The 24,563-nt window shown below is 49.6% G+C and overlaps 1 protein-coding gene across 1 annotated transcript in view; it reads right to left on the bottom strand.

Moving 5' to 3' along the window:
- Nucleotides 1-24,354, bottom strand: part of arpc2 (actin related protein 2/3 complex, subunit 2) — a 34,178-nt gene extending 9,824 nt beyond the window's left edge. The window contains exons 1-6 of the mRNA XM_078404338.1: nucleotides 24,143-24,354; nucleotides 19,617-19,651; nucleotides 16,941-17,053; nucleotides 13,994-14,039; nucleotides 5,898-6,084; nucleotides 4,990-5,083 (exon numbers count right to left, since the gene is read on the bottom strand). Coding sequence (XP_078260464.1) covers nucleotides 4,990-5,083; nucleotides 5,898-6,084; nucleotides 13,994-14,039; nucleotides 16,941-17,053; nucleotides 19,617-19,651; nucleotides 24,143-24,216 — 549 coding nt within the window. The 5' untranslated portion in view covers nucleotides 24,217-24,354. The remainder of the gene's footprint in view (nucleotides 1-4,989; nucleotides 5,084-5,897; nucleotides 6,085-13,993; nucleotides 14,040-16,940; nucleotides 17,054-19,616; nucleotides 19,652-24,142) is intronic.
- Nucleotides 24,355-24,563: the final 209 nt, after the last annotated feature.

The following is a 24,563-nucleotide window of genomic DNA, read 5'->3' as shown; positions in this document are numbered from 1 at the left end:
TTACACAAAGGGTGGTGGGTGTATGGAACGAGCATTTGGGAACATTGTGAACAGTTTTGGGCGCCAAATCTGAGGAAGGTCTTGCTGGAGTTGGAGGGTCCAGAGGAGGTTTACAAGAACGATCCCGGGAATGACTCGAAGGACCGAATGGCCTCCTCCTGCACCTATTTTCAATGTTTCTATGCATGGGTTAACATACTATGAGCGTTTATGGGCACTGGGCCTGTACTCGCTGGAGTTTAGAAGGATGAGGGGGGGGACCTCATTGAAACGTACAGAATAGTGAGCGGCCTGGATAGAGTGGATGTGGAGAGGATGTTTCCACTAGTGGGAGAGTCTAGGACCAGAGGGCACAGCCTCGGAATTAAAGGACGTTCCTTCGCGAAGGAGATGAGGAGGAATTTATTTTGTCTGAGGGTGGCGAATTAATTGCCACAGACGGCTGTGGAGGCCAAGTCAATGGATATTTTTAAGGCAGAGATAGATTCTTAATTAGCACGGTATGGCGAGGAGAATGGGGTTGGGAGGAAAAAATAGAGCAGCCATGATTGAATGGTGGAGTAGACTTGATGGGCCTAATTCTGCTCCTATCACATATTAACTCAGATGAGAGAAGGGATTTGTTTGCTAGGCCGAATGGCCTGTTTCAGTGCTGCATGACTATGAAAAAGATGTTGGAGATGTGCAGCAGGTCAGGCAGCATCTGCGGAGAGAGAACACTCGAATTAACCGAGCCAGTTACTCACAAACTGGAAAGATTGACAGGGGATTTGAGTACAGGAGTAAAGAGGTCCTTCTGCAGTTGTATAGGGCCCTGGTGAGACCACACCTGGATTATTGTGTGCAATTTTGGTCTTCTAATTTGAGGAAGGACGTCCTTGCCATTGAGGCAGTGCAGCATAAGGTTCACCAGGTTAATCCCTGGGATGGCGGGACTGTCATATGATGAAAGATTGGAAAGACTGGGCTTGTATTCACTGGAGTTTAGAAGGGTGAGAGGGGATCTTATAGAGATGTATAAAATTATAAAAGGACTGGACAAGCTAGATGCAATGTTGGGGGAGTCCAGAACCAGGGGCCACACAGTCTAAGAATAAAGGGGTAGGCCATTTAAAACTGAGGTGAGAAAAATACTTTTTCACCCAGAGAGTTGTGAATTTGTGGAATTCTCTGCCACAGAGGGCAGTGGAGGCCGATTCACTGGATGGATTTAAAAGAGAGTTAGATAGTGCTCTAGGGGCTAGTGGAATCAAGGGATATGGGGAGAAGGCAGGCACGGGTTACTGATTGTGGATGATCAGCCATGATCACAGTGAATGGTGGTGCTGGCTCGAAGGGCCAAATGGCCTCCTCCCTGCTGATTCTATCTGAAATAGGTAAATTCAAAAGAGCAGTGCCACGTATTCAGATCGACGGCAAGGTAAGCTTGCGTGTGACTTGGTGCACAATGTTTAGAGGTGAAACAAAAGCTTTGAATATAAAATGACTCTCAAATCAATTTCTCACCACAGGTTAAACAAATGCAAATTTGTGTGAACAGGTTGTATGAACCTGGCTCCCACACAAGGAAACTAAGAGCTGTCTTTCTGTGCGGTTTAAAGTTACAGGCATCTGAGTGAAGTAAATAAAAAAGAGGAAAGGAGCCGAGCGCTTGCGTGAGCGTACAATGGGGGACCAAAAATTGGAAATGTGCACACAAAATTACCCGTTTCAAGCCACCTTTAGTGCATTTCAAAGTAAAAACAGACATGACAAAATAATGTGAATATGTCACTGTACACTAATAACATTTTGAAGTAAATTCACACATTAATTGATAATCAGCCCAAAAAGGTGGTAATTGGCTTTTCTGCTGTGTTTTATATTTTAACCCTGTCTTAATTAATTTAGTTATATAATCTTGCACTTAAATTTAACATTTACTCATTGCAGTTTCACCACTGATTTTCGGGCACTCTTGGTTCCAGAGCTTTGCTGGTTTATCCAGCCGGCCAAGGAAGTCGCTCGGCGATGGGGGTCGATGTGCCGGCTCCAGCTGGGCTGGAGTTCCACAGCCCCGGCCGCAGGTTGCAAATTCAACCCACCGATCGGCCGTGGAAGTCCCGATGAGGTCGAGATTGGCTGCCTTGCCCAGCCTAGGTGCCACATTTTCGGGGAGACTTCCAGGGCGCGTGCGGGGGGGATTTCTCGCGGAACCCCTAGCGACCGCTAGCGGAACCCTAGTGTTCATTACAAGTCTACGCATCGGTTTTAAAATATCTTTTTTTCGATCCGATTTCTCCGTTTATTTGGCAAAGTGAAAAACACGGAAACCATGCAAAAAGAGCGGAAAATGGACATTAAAAATGCGGAAATCTGCGGAAACTTCACATGCCAAAAATTACAGCCAGTGATTATAATTACAGGAAGAGAAAATGGAAAGACAGGGCACAGCTTGCAGCTCTGGTGGCCCTGATATAGGAAGGAACACAGACAAAGAGTGCTGGTGTAACTCGACCGGGCAGGAGGCATCTCTGGAGAAAATGCAAACCGTTTCACATGTTCACAAGTTATAGGAGTAGAATTAGGCCATTTGGCCCATCAAATCCATTCCACCATTCAATCATGGCTAGGGGTGCCAACTATCTCACTCCCAATTAAGGGACAAAGGGTGACGTCACCGCCCCGCGCCCCACGTGACCTCACTCAGCCAGTGGCCATGTGCTCCCACTCCACCAATGGCGGCCGCCTGGGCCGGGAGGCGGGTTACTATGCAACCTCCGTTAGGCGGCGCCCGGGCCTCCGGGCCTACAGCAGCCCCCGAGCTACAGTGCCTGGGCCTACAACGCCGTCCGGGTCTAATACGGGACAAACCAATTCAGCTCAAAATACAGGATGTCCCGGCTTATACGGACGGGTCAGTTGGCAACCCTATCCTGACCTCCTATCTAATTGAAGAACCTCGTACTATCTTTAATTGCCATTTCTCAGATCTCACTGTTATATTTTTGCACTAAATGTGGTTGGATTTACCTGGACTTTACCTTGCACTAAACATCACCCCCCTTATCCTGTATCTGTACACTGTGGACGGTTCGATTGTAATTATGCTTAGACTTTCCGCTGAAGATAGACACAAAATGCAGGAGTAACTCAGCGGGTCAGGCAGCATCTGTGGAGAACATGGATAGGTGACGTTTCACAGAGTGCTGGAGTAACTCAGCGGGTCAGGCAGCATCTGTGGAGAACATGGATAGGTGACGTTTCACAGAGTGCTGGAGTAACTCAGCGGGTCAGGCAGCATCTGTGGAGAACATGGACAGGTGACGTTTCACAGAGTGCTGGAGTAACTCAGCGGGTCAGGCAGCATCTCTGGAGAGAAGGAATGGGTGACGTTTCGGGTCAAGACACTTCTTCAGGCTGAGTCAGGGGAGAGGGAGACACAGAAATATGGAAGGGCAAGGTGCGAAAATGAGAGATCAAAGGAGACTAAGCTGATGGAAAATGTAGAATTGGTCATTGTTAACTATGGGGAAGGTAATAACAAGGCAAACAATGAGTAAAGTTTAACCAGGACAGTGGAACTCGTTGGAGAACTAGGGTGGGGAGGGATGGAGAGAGAGGGAAAGCAAGGGCTACTTGAAGTTGGAGAAGTCAATACTCATAGCGCTCTTTCCGCTGACGGGATAGCACGCAACAAAAAGCTTTTCACTGTACCTCGGGTACATGTGACAATAAACTAACTAGAATTAAACGAGTCACGCAGGTCAACAGGAAAATGTATAAACTCCACACAGACAGCACCCGTGATCAAGAGTGTATAAAATCACGAGAGGAATAGATCGGGTAGATGCACAGAGTCTCTTGCCCAGAGTAGGGGAATCGAGGACCAGAGGACATAGGTTCAAGGTGAAGGGGAAAAGATTCAATAGGAATCTGAGGGGTAACTTGTCCACACAGAGGGTGGTGGGTGTATGGAACGAGCTGCCGGAGGAGGTAGTTGAGGCTGGGACTATCCCAACGTTTAAGAAACAGTTAGACAGGTACATGGATAGGACAGGTTTGGAGGGATATGGACCAAGCGCAGGCAGGTGGGACTCGAGGAAGATGACTGAACATTATTACCTTCCAGCACAGTGAGGAATCTGGAATCTGCTGTGGTGGACGTTTATGTTAAATTCTACTTTAAGTGGCTGTGTGTCTTGTTGCTTTTCACTTAGTTTGGCTGTGTGGTAACTCAAATTAAGAATAAGGGGTAGGCCATTTAGAACTGAGATGAGGAAGAACTTTTTCACCCAGAGAGTTGTGAATCTGTGGAATTCTCTGCCTCAGAAGGCAGTGGAGGCCAATTCACTGGATGCTTTCAAGAGTTAGATAGAGCTCTTAAAGATAGCAGAGTCAGGGGGTATGGGGAGAAGGCAGGAACGGGGTACTGATTGTGGATGATCAGCCATGATCACAGTGAATGGCGGTGCTGGCTCGAATGGCCTCCTCCTGCACCTATTGTCTATAATCTTTAAATTGATTGAAATCTTGTAGCTGGGGCATGTTGGGAACTGTGGACATTTTGGGCTGAAGGGCCTGTTTCCACACTGTACCACTGTATGAAGGGCCTGTTTCCACACTGTACCACTGTATGAAGGGCCTGTTTCCACACTGTACCACTGTATGAAGGACCTGTTTCCACACTGTATCACTGTATGAAGAGCCTGTTTCCACACTGTACCACTGTATGAAGGGCCTGTTTCCACACTGTATCACTGTATGAAGGGCCTGTTTCCACACTGTATCACTCTGTGAAGGGCCTGTTTCCACACTGTATCACTGTATGAAGGGCCTGTTTCCATACTGTATCACTGTATGAAGGGCCTGTTTCCATACTGTATCACTGTATGAAGGGCCTGTTTCCATACTGTATCACTGTGTGAAGGGCCTGTTTCCACGCTGTACCACTCTGTGACTCTATGAGCCGTGCCGGCCGGCAGAGGTCACTGGCGTTGACGTTCCTACCTGCATGAAGACCTTGCCGATGACCACGTCGTCATCATCCTTGAACACGGTACTGAACACCACAGTCACCCGGTCCTTCTTGGCCTCCACGTACCTGCAAGGTTCAGTCTAGTTTAGTTTTAGTTTAGAGATACAGCACGGAAACAAACCCGCCAGCGATCCCCGCACACTTACACTATCCTACACACACACCCCACACACACACACACACACACACACACACACACACACACACACACACATGGAAACATAGACAATTGGTGCAGGAGGAGGCCATTTGGCCCTTCGAGCCTGTACGCACCGCCATTCATTGTGATCATGGCTGAACATCCACAATCAGTAACCCGTGCCTGCCTTCTCCCCATAACCCTTGATTCCACTAGCCCCTAGAGCTCTATCTAACTCTCTCTTAAATTCATCCAGTGAATCGGCCTCCACTGCCCTCTGTGGCAGAGAATTCCACAAATTCACAACTGTCTGGGTGAAAAAGCTTCTCCTCACCTCAGTTTTAAATGGCCTCCCCTTTATTCTTAGACTGTGTGGCCCCTGGTTCTGGACTCCCCCAACATTGGGAACATTTTTCCTGCATCTAGCTTGTCCAGTCCTTTCATAATTTTATACGTCTCTATAAGATCCCCTCTCATCCTTCTAAACTCCAGTGAATACAAGCCCAGTCTTTCCAATCTTTCCTCATATGACAGTCCCGCCATCCCGGGGATTAAACTGGTGAACCTGTGAGTAGGGGGCACCGTGAGTGGGGGGGGGGAATCATGAGTGGGGGTGGGAACCGTGAGTGGGGGGGGGGAACCGTGAGTGGGGGGGGACTGTGAGTGGGGGAGCTTCTGCATTAGATTAAGCAAAGGGCCACTGAAGCAGCCCCGCCCGTCCCCCACTGGCGCGGCACTCACAGGGTCTCGTCCTCGCGGTAATGGATGAGAGCTCGGCTCTCCCCCTCCTTGCCCTCCGCCTGGAAGTTGAAGTATTTCTCGAAGACGGATGCGAAGCAGTTCCTCTTCAGCAGGCCCGCCTGGTGCACCACCTCGGCCTTGTTAGGCGGGATGCTCTCCAGGTCAAAGATCAGGGACACGTTGTAGCCTGTGGACAAAACACGGACAATAGACACAGGAGGCCATTCAATGTGATCATGGCTGATCATCCACAATCAGTACCCCGTTCCTGCCCTCTCCCTATAGCCCATGACTCCGCTATCCTTAATAGTCAATAGTCGTTAGAGCTTTATCTAGCTCTCTCTTGAATGCATTCAGAGAACTGGCCTCCACTGCCTTCCGAGGCAGTGAATTCCACAGATTCACAACTCTCTGACTGAAAAAGTTTTTCCTCATCTCAGTTCTAAATGGCCTACCCCTTATTCTTAAACTGTGGCCCCTTGTTCTGGACTCCCCCAACATTGGGAACATGTTTCCTGCCTTTAACGTGTCCAACCCCTTAATAATCTTATACGTTTCAATAAGATCCCCTCTCATCTTTCTAAATTCCAGTGCATACAAGCCCAGTTGCTCCAGTCTTTCAACATACGACAGTCCGGCCATTCCGGGAATTAACCTAGTAAACCTACGCTGCACGCCCTCAATAGCAAGAATATCCATCCTCAAATTTGGAGACCAAAACTGCACACAGTAGTCCAGGTGCAGTCTCACTGGGGCCCTGTACAACTGCAGAAGGACCTCTTTGCTCTTATACTCAACGGAGACGTGGCAGAGAGCAAGCCAGCCGGCAGCCCGCGCGCGGCATGAACTGTCCCAACACTGAGCAAACAGTTACACAGGTACGACGGGTTTGGTGGGACATGAACCAAACACAGGCAGGTTTAGTTTAGTTTACAGATACAGCGCGGAAACAGGCCCTTCGGCCCACCGGGTCCGTGCCGACCTGCGGTCTCCGCACTTTAACACTATCCTACACACACTAGGGACAATTTTCTTTACATTTACACCAAGCCAATTAACCTACAAACATGCACGTCTTTGGAGTGTGGGAGGAAACCGAAGATCTCAGAGAAACCCCACGCAGGGCACGGGGAGAACGTACAAACTCCAGAGACAGCACCCGTAGTTAGGATCGAACCCGGATCTCTGGCGCCGTAAGCGCTGTAAGGCAGTGACTCTACCACTGCGCCACCGTGACACCCTAATGGGACTAGTGTCGATGGGACACGTTGGCCGGCATTGAGACACCAGGCTTAAGGGTCTGATTCCATGTTGTATGACTCTCTGATATATGCCACAGAGTTCGATAACTGGCAAGATGTCATAGACTCATCGTCTGAAGAAGAATCTACCTGTGACACCCCTTTCAGGGAACTGTGTACCTGCACTCCTAGATCCCTGTCTACCTGTGATTGCCCTTTCAGGGAACTGTGTACCTGCACTCCTAGATCCCTGTCTACCTGTGATTGCCCTTTCAGGGAACTGTGTACCTGCACTCCTAGATCCCTGTCTACCTGTGACACCCCTTTCGGGGAACTGTGTACCTGTGCTCTTAGATCCCTCTGCAGTACAACACTCCCGTTTACCTGTGACACCACTTTCAGGGAACTGTGTACCTGTGCTCCTAGATCCCTGTCTACCCGTGACGCCACTTTCAGGGAACTGTGTACCTGTGCTCCAAGATCTCTGTCTACGTGTGATGCCACTTTCAGGGAACTGTGTACCTGTGCTCCTAGATCCCTCTGCTCTACAACACACCTGTCTACCTGTGACGCCACTTTCAGGAGCTATGTACCTGTGCTGTTATCTTCCTTCCTCTTTGCTCTACCTATTGTACTTGGGTTTGACTTGATTGGGTTTGTATATGGTATATCTGATCAGTTTGGACAGCATGCAGAACAAAGCTGGTCACTGTTCCGTGGTGCAAGCCACTCTGATAAACCTAAACATGGATGTTGGCATTCCCAGCCTGGAACTGCACAGTCAACAATCCTTTGTGCGTGACAGAGAGGAGCCTGCTGGCAATAGGCAAAATAATCCACTTTAAACATATCGTTGCCACCACACCCGCTGTGCAAACAGGATACAGAACAAGAGCAGCTCAACACACAATAGACAATAGATGCAGGAGGAGGCCATTCGGCCCTTCGAGCCAGCACCACCATTCATTGTGATCATGACTGATCATCCACAATCAGTAACCCGTGCCTGCCTTCTCCCCATATCCCTTGATTCCACTAGCACCTACAGCTCTATCTAACTCTCTTTTAAATCCATCCAGTGAATCGGCCTCCACTGCTTTCTGTGGCAGAGAATTCCACAAATTCACAACTCTCTGGGTGAAAAAGTTTTTTCTCACCTCAGTTTTAAATGGCCTCCCCATTATTCTTAGACTGTGTGGCCCCTGGTTCTGGACTCCCCCAACATTGGGAACATTTTTCCTGCATCTAGCTGGTCCAATCCTTTTATAATTTTATACGTCTCTATAAGATCTCCTCTCATCCTTCTAAACTCCAGTGAATACAAGCCCAGTCTTTACAATCGTTCCACATGTGACAGTCCCACCATCCCGGGGATCAACCTGGTGAACCTACGCTGCACTGCCTCATCCACTTCCTAAAGGAACGTCCTTTAATTCTGAGGCTGTGACCTCTAGTCCTAGACTCCCCCACTAGTGGAAGGAGATGAGGAGGAATTTCTTTAGTCAGAGGGTGGTGAATCTGTGGGATTCTTTGCCACAGATGGCTGTGGAGGCCACAAGTCAGTGGGTATTTTTAAGGCAGAGATAGATTCTTGATCAGTGCGGGTGTCAGGGGTTATGGGGAGAAGGCAGGAGAATGGGGTTAGGAGGGAGAGATAGATCAGCCGTGATTGAATGGCGGAGTAGACTTGATGGGCCGAATGGCCTAATTCTGCTCCTATCACTTATGAACTCGCAGAAACTTTTCAGTAATATAAAATATACAATAGAAACAGCAAAAATAATGAGAGTTAATAGAAACAAATACCCTTCAGCAGATGACTTCCCCAGTAGAATATTTACAATGACAGGTGGAAAGATGGTCTGATGGCTGATCATCCACAATCAGTAACCCGTGCCTGCCTTCTCCCCATATCCCTTGATTCCGCTAGCCCCTAGAGCTCTATCTAACTCTCTTTTAAATGCATCGAGTGAATCGGCCTCCACTGCCCTCTGTGGCAGAGAATTGCACAAATTCACAACTCTCTGGGTGAAGAGTTGTCACATTTACTGACCTACAGTGAAAAGCTCGGCTTTGCATACGTTCCAAACAGATCAGCTAATTCAAATCAGGTAAAAAGTACTTTTATAGCCACAGGTGTAAACGCAGTGAGAATCTTGTCTTTCATACATACGTTCCAGTAAGGTATTGCATCACCTAAGCACACCCGTGACTTGTCTGAAGAAGGTTCTCGACCCAAAATGTCACCCATTCCTTCTATCCAGAGATATTGCCTGTCCCGCTGAGTTACTCCAGCATTTTGTGTCTATCTTCACATCCTTGACTACCTCGTCCGGCAGCTCGTTCCATACAGCAACAACCCTCTGTGTGAAACACTTACCCCTCAGGTTCCTATTAACACTTTCCCCTCTCACCTCAATCCTATGTCCTCTGGCACTCGATTCCCCAACTCTGGGGAAGTGTGTGTGTGCACTTATGATTTTATACACCTGTATAGGATCACCCCTCAGCCTCCTGCACTCCAGGGAATAAAGTCCGGGCCTGCCCAACCTCTCCCTACAGCTCAGGCCCTCGAGTCCAGGCAACATATCTTATAGAAACTTACAAAATTCTTAAGGGGTTGAACAGGCTAGATGCAGGAAGATCGTTCCTGATGTTGGGGAAGTCCAGAACAAGGGGTCACAGTTTAAGGATAAGGGGGAAGTCTTTTAGGACCGAGATGAGAATGTTTTTTTTCACACAGAGAGTGGTGAATCTGTGGAATTCTCTGCCACAGAAGGTAGTTGAGGCCAGTTCATTTGCGATATTTAAGAGGGAGTTAGATGTGGCCCTTGTGGCTAAAGGGATCAGGGGGTATGGAGAGAAGGCAGGTACGGGATACTGATTGTGGATGATCAGCCATGATCATATTGAATGGCGGTGCGTACAGGCTCGAAGGGCCGAATGGCCTACTCCTGCACCTATTTTCTATGTTTCTAACATCCTGAGAAGTCTTCTCTGCGCACTTTCCACCTTGATGCATGGATAACAGGGTGATCAAAACTGAACACAATATTCCAAATGTGGAATCACCAACTGTAACACAACATCCCAACTCAATATCCAGCGCCAGAAACCCAGATTTGATTCTGACTACGGGCGCTGTCTGAACGGAGTTTGCACGTTCTCCCCGTGACCGCAGGGGTTTCCCCAGGTGCTCCGGTTTCCTTCCACACTCCAAAGATATAAGATTATTATGGGGTTGGACACATTAGAGGCAGGAAACATGTTCCCAATGTTGGGGGAGACCAAAACCAGGGGCCACAGTTTAAGAATAAGGGGTAGGCCATTTAGAACGGAGATGAGGAGAAACTTTTCCAGTCAGAGTTGTAAATCTGTGGAATTCTCTGCCTCAGAAGGCAGTGGAGACCAGTTCTCTGAATGCATTCAAGAGAGAGCTAGATAGAGCTCTTAAGGATAGCGGAGTCAGAGGGTATGGGGAGAAGGAAGGAACGGGGTACTGATTGAGAATGATCAGCCATGATCACATTGAATGGTGGTGCTGGCTCGAAGGGCCGAATGGAAACCTCCTGCACCTATTGTCTATAAGACGTGCAGACAAGATCTCGGGAGAGAAGGAATGGGCGACGTTTCGGGCCGAGACCCTTCTTCAGAGATGCTGCCTGTCCCACTGAGTTACTCCAGCATTTTGTGCCTTCCTTCAACCTACAAACCTGTACGTCTATGGAGTGTGGGAAGAAACCGGAGATCCTGGACAAAACCCACGCGGGTCACGTTACAGACAGCACCCGTAGTCAGGATTGAACTCGGGTTTCTGGCGCTGTGAGGTAGCAACTCTACCGCTGCGCCACTCTGACTGAGTTCCCTGACTGAGGAAGACCAGAGTGCCAAAAGCCTTCCTTGCCAACCCCAGCTGTGATGCTGCTTTCAAGGAGAGTAGACAGAGAAACCTAGAACATAGGTGCAGGAGGAGGCCATTCAGCCCTTCGAGCCAGCACAGCCATTCAATATGATCATGGCTGATCATCTACAATCAGTACCCCGCGCCGGCTTTCCCCCCATATCCCTTGATTCCGTTAGCCCTTAAAGCTCTATCTAACTCTCTTTTAAATGCACCGAGTGAATTGGCCTCCACTGCCCTCTGTGGTAGAGAATTCCACAGATTCACAACTCTCTGGGTGAAAATGTTTTACCTCATCTCAGTCCCAAATGGCCGACCCCTTATTCTTAGACTGTGGCTCCTGGTTCTGGACTCCTCCAACACGGGGAACAGTTTTCCTGCATCTAGCCTGTCCAATCCCTTAAGAAATTTATATGTTTCTATAAGATCCCCACTCATCATTCTAAATTCCAGTGAATACAAGCCCAGTCGACCCATTCTTTCATCATATGTCAGTCCCGCCATCCCGGGAATTAACCTGGTGAACCTACGCTGCACTGCCTCAAGAGCAAGAATGTCCTTCCTCAAATTAGGAGACCTGCACACAATAGACGTGTGTGCACGGTGGCACAGCGGTAGAGTTGTTGCCGTACAGCACATGCAGCGCCGGAGATGCGGTTAAGGGGCTGTCTGTACGGAGTTTGTACGTTCTCTCCATGGGTTTCCTCCAGGCGCCCCGGCTTCCTCCCACACTCCAAAGACGTACAGGCTTGTAAGTTAATTGGCTTGGTAAATGTAAACATTGTCCCTAGTGGGTTTAGGAGAGTGTTAATGTGCGGGGATAATAGACAATAGACAAAGGAGGAGGCCATTCGAGCCAGCACCGTCATTCAATGTGATAGAAACATAGAAAATAGGTGCAGGAGTAGGCCATTCGGCCCTTCGAGCCTGCACCGCCATTCAATATGATCATGGCTGATCATTCAGCTCAGTAGCCTGTACCTGCCTTCTCTCCATACCCCCTGATCCCTTTAGCAAAAAGGGCCACATCTAACTCCCTCTTAAATATAGCCAATGAACTGGTCTCAACTACCTTCTGTGGCAGAGAATTCCACAGACTCACCACTCTCTGTGTGAAGAAATGTTTTCTCATCTCGGTCCTAAAAGACTTCCCCCTTATCCTTAAGCTGTGACCCCTGGTTCTGGACTCCCCCAACATCGGGAACAATCTTCCCGCATCTAGCCTCTCCAACCCCTTAAGAATTTTATATGTTTCTATAAGATCCCCCCTCAGTCTTCTAAATTCCAGCGAGTACAAGCCCAGTCTATCCAATCTTTCCTCATATGTAAGTCCCGCCATCCCAGGGATCAATCTGGTGAACCTTCTCTGTACTCCCTCTAAGGCAAGAACGTCTTTCCTCAGGTTAGGAGACCAAAACTGCACACAATACTCCAGGTGCGGTCTCACCAAGGCCCTGTACAACTGCAGCAGAACCTCCCTGCTCCTAAACTCAAATCCTCTTGCTATGAATGCCAACATACCATTCGCTTTCTTCACTGCCTGCTGCACCTGCATGCTTGCTTTCAATGACTGGTGCACCATGACACCCAGGTCACGTTGCATCTCCCCTTCTCCCAATCGGTCACCATTCAGGTAATACTCTGCTTTCCTGTTCTTGCCGCCAAAGTGGATAACCTCACATTTATCCACATTATATTGCATCTGCCATGCATTTGCCCACTCGCCTAATCTATCCAAATCACTCTGCAGCCTCCTAGCATCCTCCTCGCAGCTAACACTGCCACCCAGCTTCGTGTCATCCGCAAACTTAGAGATGTTGCATTCAATTCCCTCGTCCAAATCATTAATATACACTGTAAATAACTGGGTTCCCAGCACTGAGCCTTGCGGTACCCCACTAGTCACTGCCTGCCATTCCGAAAAGGACCCGTTTATTCCTACTCTTTGCATCCTGTCCGCCAACCAATTTTCTATCCACCTCAACACTGAACCCTCAATACCGTGTGCTTTAAGTTTGTACCCCAATCTCCTATGTGGGACCTTGTCGAAGGCCTTCTGAAAGTCCAGATATAACACATCGACTGGTTCTCCCTTATCCACTCTACTAGTTACATCCTCGAAAAATTCTATAAGATTCGTCAGACATGATTTGCCTTTGGTAAATCCATGCTGACTTTGTCCGATGATTTCACCACTTTCCAAATGTAATGCTATCACATCTTTAATAACTGACTCTAGCATTTTCCCCACTACCGATGTTAGGCTAACTGGTTTATAATTCCCCGTTTTCTCTCTCCCTCCCTTTTTAAAAAGTGGGGTTACATTAGCTACCCTCCAGTCCTCAGGAACTACTCCAGAATCTAAAGAGTTTTGAAAAATTATCATTCTCAATCAGCACCCCGTTCCTGCCTTCTCCCCATACCCCCTGACTCCGCTATCCTTAAGAGCTCTATCTAGCTCTCTCTTGAATGCATTCAGAGAATTGGCCTCCACTGCCTTCTGAGGCAGAGAATTCCACAGATTCACAACTCTCTGACTGAAAAGGTTTTTCCTCATCTCAGTTCTAAATGGCCTACCCCTTATTCTTAAACTGTGGCCCCTTGTTCTGGACTCCCCCAACATTGGGAACATGTTTCCTGCCTCTAACGTGTTCAACCCTTTAATAATCTTATACGTTTCGATAAGATCTCCTCTCATCCTTCTAAATTCCAGTGTATACAAGCCTAGTCGCTCCAGTCTTTCAATATATGACAGTCCCACCATTCCGGGAATTAACCTAGTAAACCTACGCTGCACGCCCTCAATAGCAAGAATCGCTGGTTGGCGCAGATGCGGTGGGCTGAAAGTGCCTGTTTCCGCGCTGTATCTCTAAACTAAACTTAAAGACCAAAACTGTACACAATGTGCGAGTGTGCAGATGCAGTTTCATTTCAATGAAGAGGAAGCAGGTTACCTGGTTCAGGGGCCACAAGGTAAGAGCCATACACCCGCTTCAGCAGCTGCAGGGACAGAGGGGAGAGTTAACGACATGCGAGGCAAAGGCACATGATCCACACCGCCAGGTGAATATCAAGCCCGAACACTCAGCACCCAAACATCGCCCAAGTCTCAGACAGCTTAGTTTAGTGTCAGCGTATCGAAGTGAAAAGCTTTTTGTTGCGTGCTAACCAGTCAGCGGACAGACTATACATGATTACAATCGAGCCGTTTACAGTGTACAGCTGCATTGTAGGGCGGGCGGCACGGTGGCGCAGCGGTAGAGTTGCTGCCTTACAGCGAATGCAGCGCCGGAGACCCGGGTGCTATCTGTGGAATTCACTGCCTCAGAAGGCAGTGGAGGCCAATTCTCTGAATGCATTCAAGAGAGAGCTGGATAGAGCTCTTAAGGATAGCGGAGTCAGGGGGTATGGGGAGAAGGCAGGAACGGGGTTCTGATTGAGAATGATCAGCCATGATCACATTGAATGGCGGTGCTGGCTCGAAGGGCCGAATGGCCTCCTCCTGCACCTATTGTCTATTGTACGGAGCTTGTACGTTCTCCCCGTGGGTTTTCTCAGAGATCTTCGGTTTCCTCCCACATTCCAAAGACGTACAGGTTTGTTGGTTAATTGGCTTGGTAAATGTAAATAAAATTGTCCCTCATGGGTGTAGGATAGTGTTAGTGTGCGGGGATCACTGGTCGGCGCGGACCCGGTGGGCCAAAGAGCCTGTTTCCGCGCTGTATCTCTAAACTAAACCTAAACATGATAAGGGAAAATGTTTAGTGCAGGGTGGGACTAGTGTGGATGGGACATGTTGGTCGGTGTGGGCAAGTTATGCCAAAGGGCCTGTTTCCACGCTGTGTCACTCTATAAGCAGCGGAACCTCGATGAACCCGGTTCAAGGTTTTAGAGTTAGTTTTAGTTTAGAGATACAGCGCGGAGGAAACCCACTGGGACAATGAACAAACTCCACACAGACAGCGGCCGTAGTCAGGATCAAACCTGGCTCTCGCAACCTCTTCCATCGTCCGTTCCCCTCCCCGAATGAAACCGGAAACTTAAAAGGAACAGCTTCTACCTCTGGTTTATCAGAGGTCATATGGCAACACAGCACAGGAACAGGCCCTTCGGCCCACAAGGTCTGTGCCCCACACGATGCCTAGTTGAGTATTGAGTATCAGAGTATTGAGTACAGATGTTGGGAGGTCATGTTGCAGTTGTATAAGACGTTGGGGAGACCGCATTTAGAATATCCTGTTTAGTTCTGGGCACCGTGTTATAGGAAAGACTAGACCAAGTGGACCCGTTGGGCCCAAACCTCTCCTGCATTGGTGCAGCACCCTCTCCTCCTCCCCCCCTCCCCTGACCTCAACCCCCCCCCCCCCCCCTTATCCTCCCTCCGCCCCCCCCCTAGGAAATAGATTTAAACTTTAAAATGTGAATAACTAAAAATATAACACCGATTTCAATGAAACTTCTTCCATGAGCACCAAAGGGACGACGGTGAGTAAGGTGGGCCTAAAATTGTGGTGCTATCGTGTACCGTTTTGGCTGTAGTTCAGGAACAAACAAACAAACAAAGGTTTTAGTATATAGATAGATATTGTGAAGCTGGAAAGAGTACGGAGAAGATTTACGAGGATGCTGCCAGGACTAGAGGGTGTAAGCTGTGGGGGGAGGTTGAGTAGGCTGGGACTGTACTTATGCCTGATTGTGTGTATGACTCCATTGCTGAGGGCGTATGCACAGTATGGGTTTCACTGTATCCAGACGCAGTGGCTATGAAGTGCCGTTGATCTCACGAGGGGCTGAACAGCTTGCTTCTGCTTCTCTTGGCTGAACTGGGCAGGTAGGGACGGAGAAAGGAGGAAGCAAGCAATGAAGGCTGGTTCAGAAATGAAGTCAGCACTTCCTGCTTCTCGCAGCGCAGAGCAAACTACCATAAAAGGCAGTCAGTGCTGCACCCAAACCACACGCACCACACGCTGTGACTTGCCACACTCAGAAAGACCAGGCTTCCTCACTAGCGGCTCCACTCCACGCTCCAAAAAGCAAGTTCAGAATGATGAGGGGGATACTGACCGAATAGTCAAAGGTTTGGATGGAGTATTCATAAGTGATAGGAGCGGAATTAGGCCATTCGGCCCATCAAGTCCACTCCCCGCCATTCAATCACGGCTGATCTATCTCTCCCTCCTAACCCCATTCTCCTGCCTTCTCCCCATAACCCCTGACACCCGCACTGATCAAGAATCTATCTATCTCTGCCTTAAATATATCCACTGACTTGTGGCCTCCACAGCCGTCTGTGGCAAAGAATCCCACAGATTCACCGCCCTCTGACTAAAGAAATTCCCCCTCATCTCAATAGCCAATAGGTTCAGGGGCAGCCATTTGGCCCTTCGAGCCAGCACCGCCATTCACTGTGATCATGGCTGATCATCCACAATCAGTGCCCCGTTCCTGCCTTCTCCCCATATCCCTTGACTCCGCTATCTTTAAGAGCTCTCTCTAACTCTCTCTTGAAAGCACCCAGAGAATTGGCCTCCACTGCCTTCTGTGGCAGAGAATTCCACAGATTCACAACTCTCTGGGTGAAAAAGTTTTTACTCAGCTCCGTTCTAAATGGCCGACCCCTTATTCTTACCCCTGGTTCTGGACTCAACCAACATCGGGAACGTGTTTCCTGCCTCTAGCGTGTCCAATCCCTGAATAATCTTATATGTTTCAATAAGATCCCCTCTCCTCCTTCTAAATTCCAGGGTGTACAAGTGTATTTCCTTCCTAAAGGAACAGCCTGAGGCTGTGCCCTCTGGTCCTAGACCCCCCCCCCCAACTGGTGAAGATATCCTCTCCACATCCACTCTGTCCATCAAGTCCACTCCGCCATTCAATCACGGCTGGCCAGTCCTGACTCACCTCGTCCGCTCCGTGATCCTGCAATTCTTTGTAGAACTTCAGGGAGATGCTGACCATCACCTTGGTCTTGTCCGCGTTGGGGTTGGAGATGTGGTAAAGGACCCCATCGAAATCTGCCGGCAGAAGCAAGCAAACACTTGGTATGCATGGACCAAAGATACTAGAGGAACAAGATAGACCACTCGACCCTAAAAACCGTAGTATGTCACGGCACCATTTTAGTAGGCAGAAACTTGCAGAAACATTTTAAAAGAAAAATAACAAAAACCTGTGAATTGATAGATGAGATATATTCTAAGAAAATAACTGCAGATGCTGGCACAAATTGAAGGTATTTATTCACAAAATGCTGGAGTAACTCAACAGGTCAGGCAGCATCTCAGGAGAGAAGGAATGGGTGACGTTTCGGGTCGAGACCCTTCTTCAGACTGAAGAAGGGTCTCGACCCGAAACATCACCGATTCCTTCTCTCCTGAGATGCTGCCTGACCTGCTGAGTTACTCCAGCATTTTGTGAATAAATACCTTCGATGAGATATATTCTGTATTTTAATGGTATCATCTCACATACTGTTCCCACACAACACTGATTACACTGCGAGAGGCAAAGCGAACAGCGGGTTTTGCCGACTAAAATGGCTCCTTTGCGTACTACACTTCAGTATGCGCGATTTCAATGGAGTGGTCCATCTTGTTCCTCTAGTATCTTTGGGATGGACCATCACCACACTGGCCAGTCAGCGACTGAGTCCTTCTGCCCCCCCCCCCGCCCCATAACCCACCTCACAGTTACTGCAGAGAGAGTCATAGAGTCACACAGCATGGAAACAGGCCCCTCGGCCCAACTTGCCCACACAGATCAACATGTCCCATCTACACTAGTCCCACCTGCCTGCGTTTGGCCCATATCCCTCTAAACCTGTCCTATCCATGTGCCTGTCTGTTTCTTAAATGTTGCGATAGTCCCAGCCTCAACTACGTCCTCTGGCAGCTCGTTCCATACACCCACCACCCTCTGTGTAAAAAAGTTACCCCTCAGATTCCTATTAAATCTTTTCCCCTTCACCTTGAACCTATGTCCTCTGGTCCTCGATTCCCCTACTCTGGGCAAGAGACTCTGTGCGTCTACCCGATCTATTCCTCTAATGATTTTGTACACCTCTATAAGATCTCCCCTCATCCTCCTGCGCTCCATGGAATAGAGACCCAGCCTGCTCAACCTCTCCCTGTAGCTCACACCCTCAAGTCATGGCAACATCCTTGTGAATCTTCTCTGCAACCATCTTTCCAGCTTGACAATGTCTCAAAACCGAACACGATACTTTAAATAATTTTCATTCTCACCGAGCTACAATGGCCTGTTTCATTAATCATCGTTAGTTTTTGCATATCTTTCATTCATTTGTTCCATATTTCTCTACATCACCGTCTGTATCTCCCGTTTCCCTTTCCCCTGACTCTCAGTCCAAAGAAGGGACTCGACCCGAAAAGTCACCCATTCCTTCTCTCCAGAGATGCTGCCTGACCCGCTGAGTTACTCCAGCACTCTGTGAAATGTCACCTATCCATGTTCTCCACAGATGCTGCCTGACCCGCTGAGTTACTCCAGCACTCTGTGAAACGTCACCTATCCACGTTCTCCACAGATGCTGCCTGACCCGCTGAGTTACTCCAGCTTTTTGTGTCTATCTTCCCTCTAAATGCGCCCTCCCCAATGTCTTATACAACTGCAGTATGACTTCCCAACCTCTACACTCAATACTCTGACTGATAGAGGCCAACGTGCCAAAAGACTTTGTGACCACCCTGTCTACCTGTGATGAGACTTTCCAGGAAAGAGGTTGCTTGTTAGCTCAGAGGGTGTGGAGATCAACGGCCCTGCCAGCATTTACCGTCCACCCCGAGTCTCACTGCCAGGGTGGTTCAGAATAAACCGTTCACACGAGCTCTGTGTTCTCCCACTTTCTCATCCACTCCCTACACACCAGGGGGCAATTCACAGAGGGGCCGATTAACCTACAAGCCTGCACGTCTTTGGGATGTGGGAGGAAACCGGAGCACCCGGAGGAAACCCACGCAGGTCACGGGGAGAACGTACAAACTCCACACGCACCGAGGTCATAATTGAACCCGGGTCTCTGGCGCCGCGAGGCAACGGCTCTACCCGCTGCACCACTGTGCCGCCGAAACCAAGTTCCACACGACCATAGCTTGAGTTTCAGTTCATTGTCCCGTGTACCGAGGTACAGTGAAAAGTCTTTTGTTGCGTGCTAACCAGTCAGTGGAAAGACAATACATGATTACAATCGGGCAGCACAGTGGCGCAGTGGTAGAGTTGCTGCCTTAGAGCACTAGAGACCCTGGTTTGATCCTGACTACGGGCGCTGTCTGAACGGAGTTTGCACGTTCTCCACGTGAGGTTTCTCAGAGATCTTCGGTTTCTTCCCACACTCCAAAGACGTGCAGGTGTGTAGGTTCATTGTTTTGGTATAAGTGTAACTTGTCCCTAGTGTGTGTTCATTTGCAGGATCGCTGGTCAGAGTGGCCTCGGTGAGCTGACGGGTCTGATTCCGCGCTGTAACTCTAAAGCAAACTATCGAGCCATCCACAATGTACAGCCTATACATGATTACAATCGAGCCATCCAGTGTACAGATGCATGATAAAGGCAGCTTACCTGCAAACGTGACTTCCACTGTGTCAGGTTTATTGCTGTGAAGTGAAATAGAGTCAGTCAGCACGGGAGATCCCTTTGCAAGCATTTAACGGTGAACTAATCCACAGCACCTCATATTCCGCTCGGGCAGTCAGAGTAACCACACCGATCAACTACACGAGTCCCACCTGCCCACATTTGCCCCATCCATAATCCCTCTAAACCTGTCCTATCCATGTACCTGTCTAACTGTTGGGATAGTCCCAGCCTCAACTACCTCCTCTGGCAGCTCGTTCCATACACCCACCACTCTTTGTGAGAAAAAGTCACCTCTCAGATTCCTATTAAATCTTTTCCTCTCCACCTTGAACCTATGTCATCTGGTCCTTGATTCTCCTACTCTGGGCAAGAGACTCTGTGCATCTACCCGATCTATTCCTCTCGTGATTTTGTACATCTCTATAAGATCTCCCCTCATCCTCCTGCGCTCCATGGAATAGAGACCCAGCCTATGAATGTTGAATCCATCGACTTTTGGTGACAAACCCAGAACCCCCCCCCCAGCCCCTTTCTTCCCTGCGCCCCAACAGGACACGCACCCATTTTTCCCTCCCCCCTTCATTCCTTCCTCTGGCTTCACATTTCATGCCTGGGATCTGTTTTGGGGTAAGGGAGAATTGTACAAAAGGGACGGATTGCGCCTTAACAGGTGGGGGACCAGCATTCTGGCGGGCAGGTTTGCCACTGCTACACGGGTGGTTTAAAACTAAATAAGGGGGGGCAGGGGGGGGTGTCAAATGTGATAGTCAAGGATGGAGTTAAAGGGAAAGAGAGTAAAGGGATAGTTAATGACCCCAGAATTAACAGGAAAGAAAGCTCACAAAGGGATAGGAGAGTATGGCCAAGTGTAATAGGGATCGATGTGAAGGGTGAGATGAGTAAGGAATTAAAAGTATTGTATATGAATGTGCGAAGTATAAGAAGTAAAGTAGATGAGTTAGAGGCTCAGTTAGAGGTTGGTAGATATGACATTGTGGGTATTACAGAGACGTGGCTGCAGGAGGATCGGGCCTGGGAACTTAATATTCAGGGTTATACATCCTATAGAAAGGACAGGCAGGTGGGCGGAGGCGGTGGGGTAGCTCTGCTGGTGAGGGATGAAAGTCAGTCCCTTGCGAGGGAAGACATAGGGACTGACGAGGTAGTCACTGTGGATTGAGTTGAGGAATTGTAAAGGCAAGAAGACACTAATTAGTGTTATCTACAGACCCCCAAATAGTAGCCCGGATGTAGGGTGTAAGATGCACCCTAATTTGAGGATGGACATCCTTGTAATTGAGGCAGTGCAGAGTAGGTTCACGAGATTGATCCCTGGGATGGCGGGACTGTCATATGAGGAAAGATTGAAAAGGCTAGGCTTGTATTCACTGGTGTTTAGAAGGATGAGAGGGGGATCTTATAGAAACATATAAAATTATAAAAGGACTGGACGAGCTAGATGCAGGAAAAATGTTCCCAATGTTGGGCGAGTCCAGAACCAGGGGCCACAGTCTTAGAATAAAGGGGAGGCCATTTAAAACTGAGGTGAGAAACTGTGGAATTCTCAGCCACAGAGGGCAGTGGAGGCCGATTCACTGGATGGATTTAAAAGAGAGTTAGATAGAGCTCTAGGGGCTAGTGGTATCAGGGCGTATGGGGAGAAGGCAGGCACGGGTTACTGATTGTGGATGACCAGCCATGACCACAACGAATGGCTGTGGTGGCTCGAAGGGCCGAATGGCCTCCTCCTGCACCTATTTTCTATGTTTCTAACGGATGGACAATAAATGCCGATCTCCCGACGAGCATCACAGCTGGGTAGAGTTTAGAGATACAGCACGGAAACAGGCCCTTCGGCCCACCGAGTCCACGCCGACAATCGATCCCCCATGCACACTAGTTCTGTTGTTGCACTTTCTCATTCACTGCCTGCACACTGGGGGGAATTTACAGAGGGCCACTTAACCTGCACATCCTCACGTCTTTGGGACGTGGGAGGAAACCCAAGCGGTCACGGGGAGAACGTGCAAACTCGTACAGGCAGCACCTGTAGTCGGGATGGAACCCGGGTCTCTGGCGCTGATGCAGCGGCTCTAGCACTGCGCTACCGTGCACTGAATATTATGTTGACACCAGAGTGAATGGAGAGTCTTTAGGCAGGCACGGGTTACTGATTGTGGATGATCAGCCATGATCACAGTGAATGGAGGTGCTGGCTCGAAGGGCTGAATAGCCTACACCTGCACCTATTGTCTATTGGATGGTCTTTGTTTTGTGTATATTTTAAATTCTGAATGAAGTTTATTTTTGAAGCATAAATTTAAAACATCTCTCTGGCTCCACATTTGGGTTCAATCCCGACTACGGGCGCTGTCTGTAAGGAGTTTGCACGTTCTCCCCGTGACTTGCGTGGGTTTTCTCCGAGATCTTCAGTTTCCTCCCACACTCCAAAGACGTGCAGGTTTGTAGGTCAATTGGCTTGGTAAATGTAAAAATTGTCCCTCGTGGGTGCAGGATAGTGTTAATGTGCGGGGATCGCTGGTCGGTGCGGACCTGGTGGGCCGAAAGGGCCTGTTTCCGCGCTGTATCCCTAAACTAAAACTGAACAGGCCCTCGGGCCCATCGAGTCCACACCGACCAGCGATCCCTGCACATTAGCACTACTCTACACACACTAGGGGCAGCTTACAACTTCACCCAAGCCAATTGATCTACAAACCTGCACGTCTTTGGAGTGTGGGAGGAAACCGGAGCACCCGGAGAAAACCCACGCAGGTCACGGGGAGAACGTACAAACTCCGTACAGACAGCGCCCGTAGTCGGGATGGAACCCGGGTCTCTGGCGCTGTGAGGCGGTAACTCTACCGCTGCACCAGTGTGCCGCACTTTAAGAGTTTTGTTTCTATCTGTCAGCTGCAGTTGGCACAACTTGAAAGGGAGTTTTGGCAAAGAATGTGCCCTCAAAACATACATTCAATTAAAATAAAAATAAAATAAAATAAAAAAAAAGGTCGGGGACACTGGTGTGAATTTGCATTCCCGACAAACTAGAAGCTTTGAATAAATGCAAAAACGTTACGATTCTGGGTGATCTGCAGGATGATGACATCGTTTAGCCTTCAGTCAACAACAGGGCGTGTGCTGCTTGGGGTTGCCAACTTCCTCACTCCCAAATACGGGACAAAGGGTGAGGTCACCGCCCCGTGCCCTCACCCAGCCAGCGGCCACGTGCTCCCGCTCCACCAATGGCGGCCGCATTGCATTGAATGTATGTTTTGAGGGCACATTCCCTACCGACGACGGAGTCTGCCCCTAACCTCACCCCTCCCTCTCCTCCCCAACACTCCCCCTCCCCTCCACCCTCCCGCATTCCCCAACCCTTCCCCACACCGAAGACAGACACAGAGTGCTGGAGTAACTCAGCGGGTCAGGCAGCATCTGTGAAGAACATGGATAGGTGACGTTTCACAGAGTGCTGGAGTAACTCAGTGGGTCAGGCAGCATCTGTGGAGAACATGGATAGGTGATGTTTCACAGAGTGCTGGAGTAACTCAGTGGGTCAGGCAGCATCTGTGGAGAACATGGATAGGTGACGTTTTAGGTTGAACCATTCTTCAGATCGCCTGAAGAATTTTTTCGACCCAAAACGTCACCCATTCCTTCTCTCCCGAGATGCTGCCTGACCTGCTGAGTTACTCCAGCACTCTGTGAAATGTCACCTATCCACAGATGCTGCCTGACCCGCTGAGTTACTCCAGCACTCTGTGTCTTTCTTCGGTGTAAACCAGCACCTGCAGTTCTCCTTCCTGCACATTTTTATCTTCAGCTCACCACCCCCCTCCCCAATAACTCCACCCTTCCCCCTCTTTCCCCCCACCCCTCTCTACACTCTCCTCAACCACACCCTTTCTCCTCTCCTGCCCTCCCTCCCCTCGGGCACTTTTATTTATTTGTTTAACTTTATTGTCATTGCAGTGGTGCATAAAACGAAATTCAGGGTCACTGCCTGAGTTCCACACACCCCACCCTGAACATTCCCACCCCTGAACTCTCCCTCCTCACACCCAGAGGTGCTTCCTCTCCAATGGGTGCTCCCTCCCTCTCCTTCACACCCAGGATCCTCCTTCCCCCCTCCCACCCCCCACCCCCCCAGGGTGCTCCCTCCCTCCCTCACGCCCTGGACCCTCTTCCCCCCTCCCCCGCCACCCCAGGGTGCTCCCTCCCTCCCTCCCTCCACCACAACCACCTTTGGGCGCTCCCTCTCCCCACCCCAGGGTGCTCTTCCACACAGCTTCCCTCAGGCTCCCTTCCTCTGCCACACCCAGGCAGGGCGCTCCTTCCTTTCCCCTCGGCACAGGGCGCTCTGTCCTCTCTCCCTCGTCCATAAGGCGCTCCCTCCCTCCCTCACCTGAGGCGCTCCCTCCCCCACAGGGGCGCTCCCTCCCTCACCTGAGGCGCTCCCTCCCCCACCCACACAGGGACGCTCCCTCCCTTCCCCCCTCCCCTACCCGGCCAGCGCGTTCTCCAGCTTCAGGCTGAGCGTCTCCTCAACGATGCGGTTGTTGATCTCCAGCAGGATCATGTTGGCGGTGCTGTGCGGCGGGGGGGTCTCGGGGCTGCGCGGGGCCGGGGCGGGGTGGCAGCTCTGGGCGTCGGGGCTTCAGCAAAACTCCAGGCCCGGGACCCTAGGCCGCACTCACTTCCGGCTCCCGACTTCCGCCCCGGATCCCTACTTCCGGCTCACGTGCCTCCCAGCCACCGCCATAGAGCCCTTTCCCCGCCGCGGCGCACCCTGGGAGATAGCTCCGTCATTGCGGAGGAAGCAACCGCGGATGGCCGCAGATTGGAGGAAGTAGGAGGAGTCAAACGAGAAGTAAGGGTCTGAAGAAGGGTCTCGACCCGAAACGTCACCCATTCCTTCTCTCCCGA

This window comes from Rhinoraja longicauda, chromosome 8, assembly GCF_053455715.1.
Source record: "Rhinoraja longicauda isolate Sanriku21f chromosome 8, sRhiLon1.1, whole genome shotgun sequence".
Lineage (NCBI taxonomy): Eukaryota > Metazoa > Chordata > Chondrichthyes > Rajiformes > Arhynchobatidae > Rhinoraja > Rhinoraja longicauda.
Note: the sequence above shows the minus strand (reverse complement) of the source record. Positions and strands in the feature narration are given on the sequence as shown.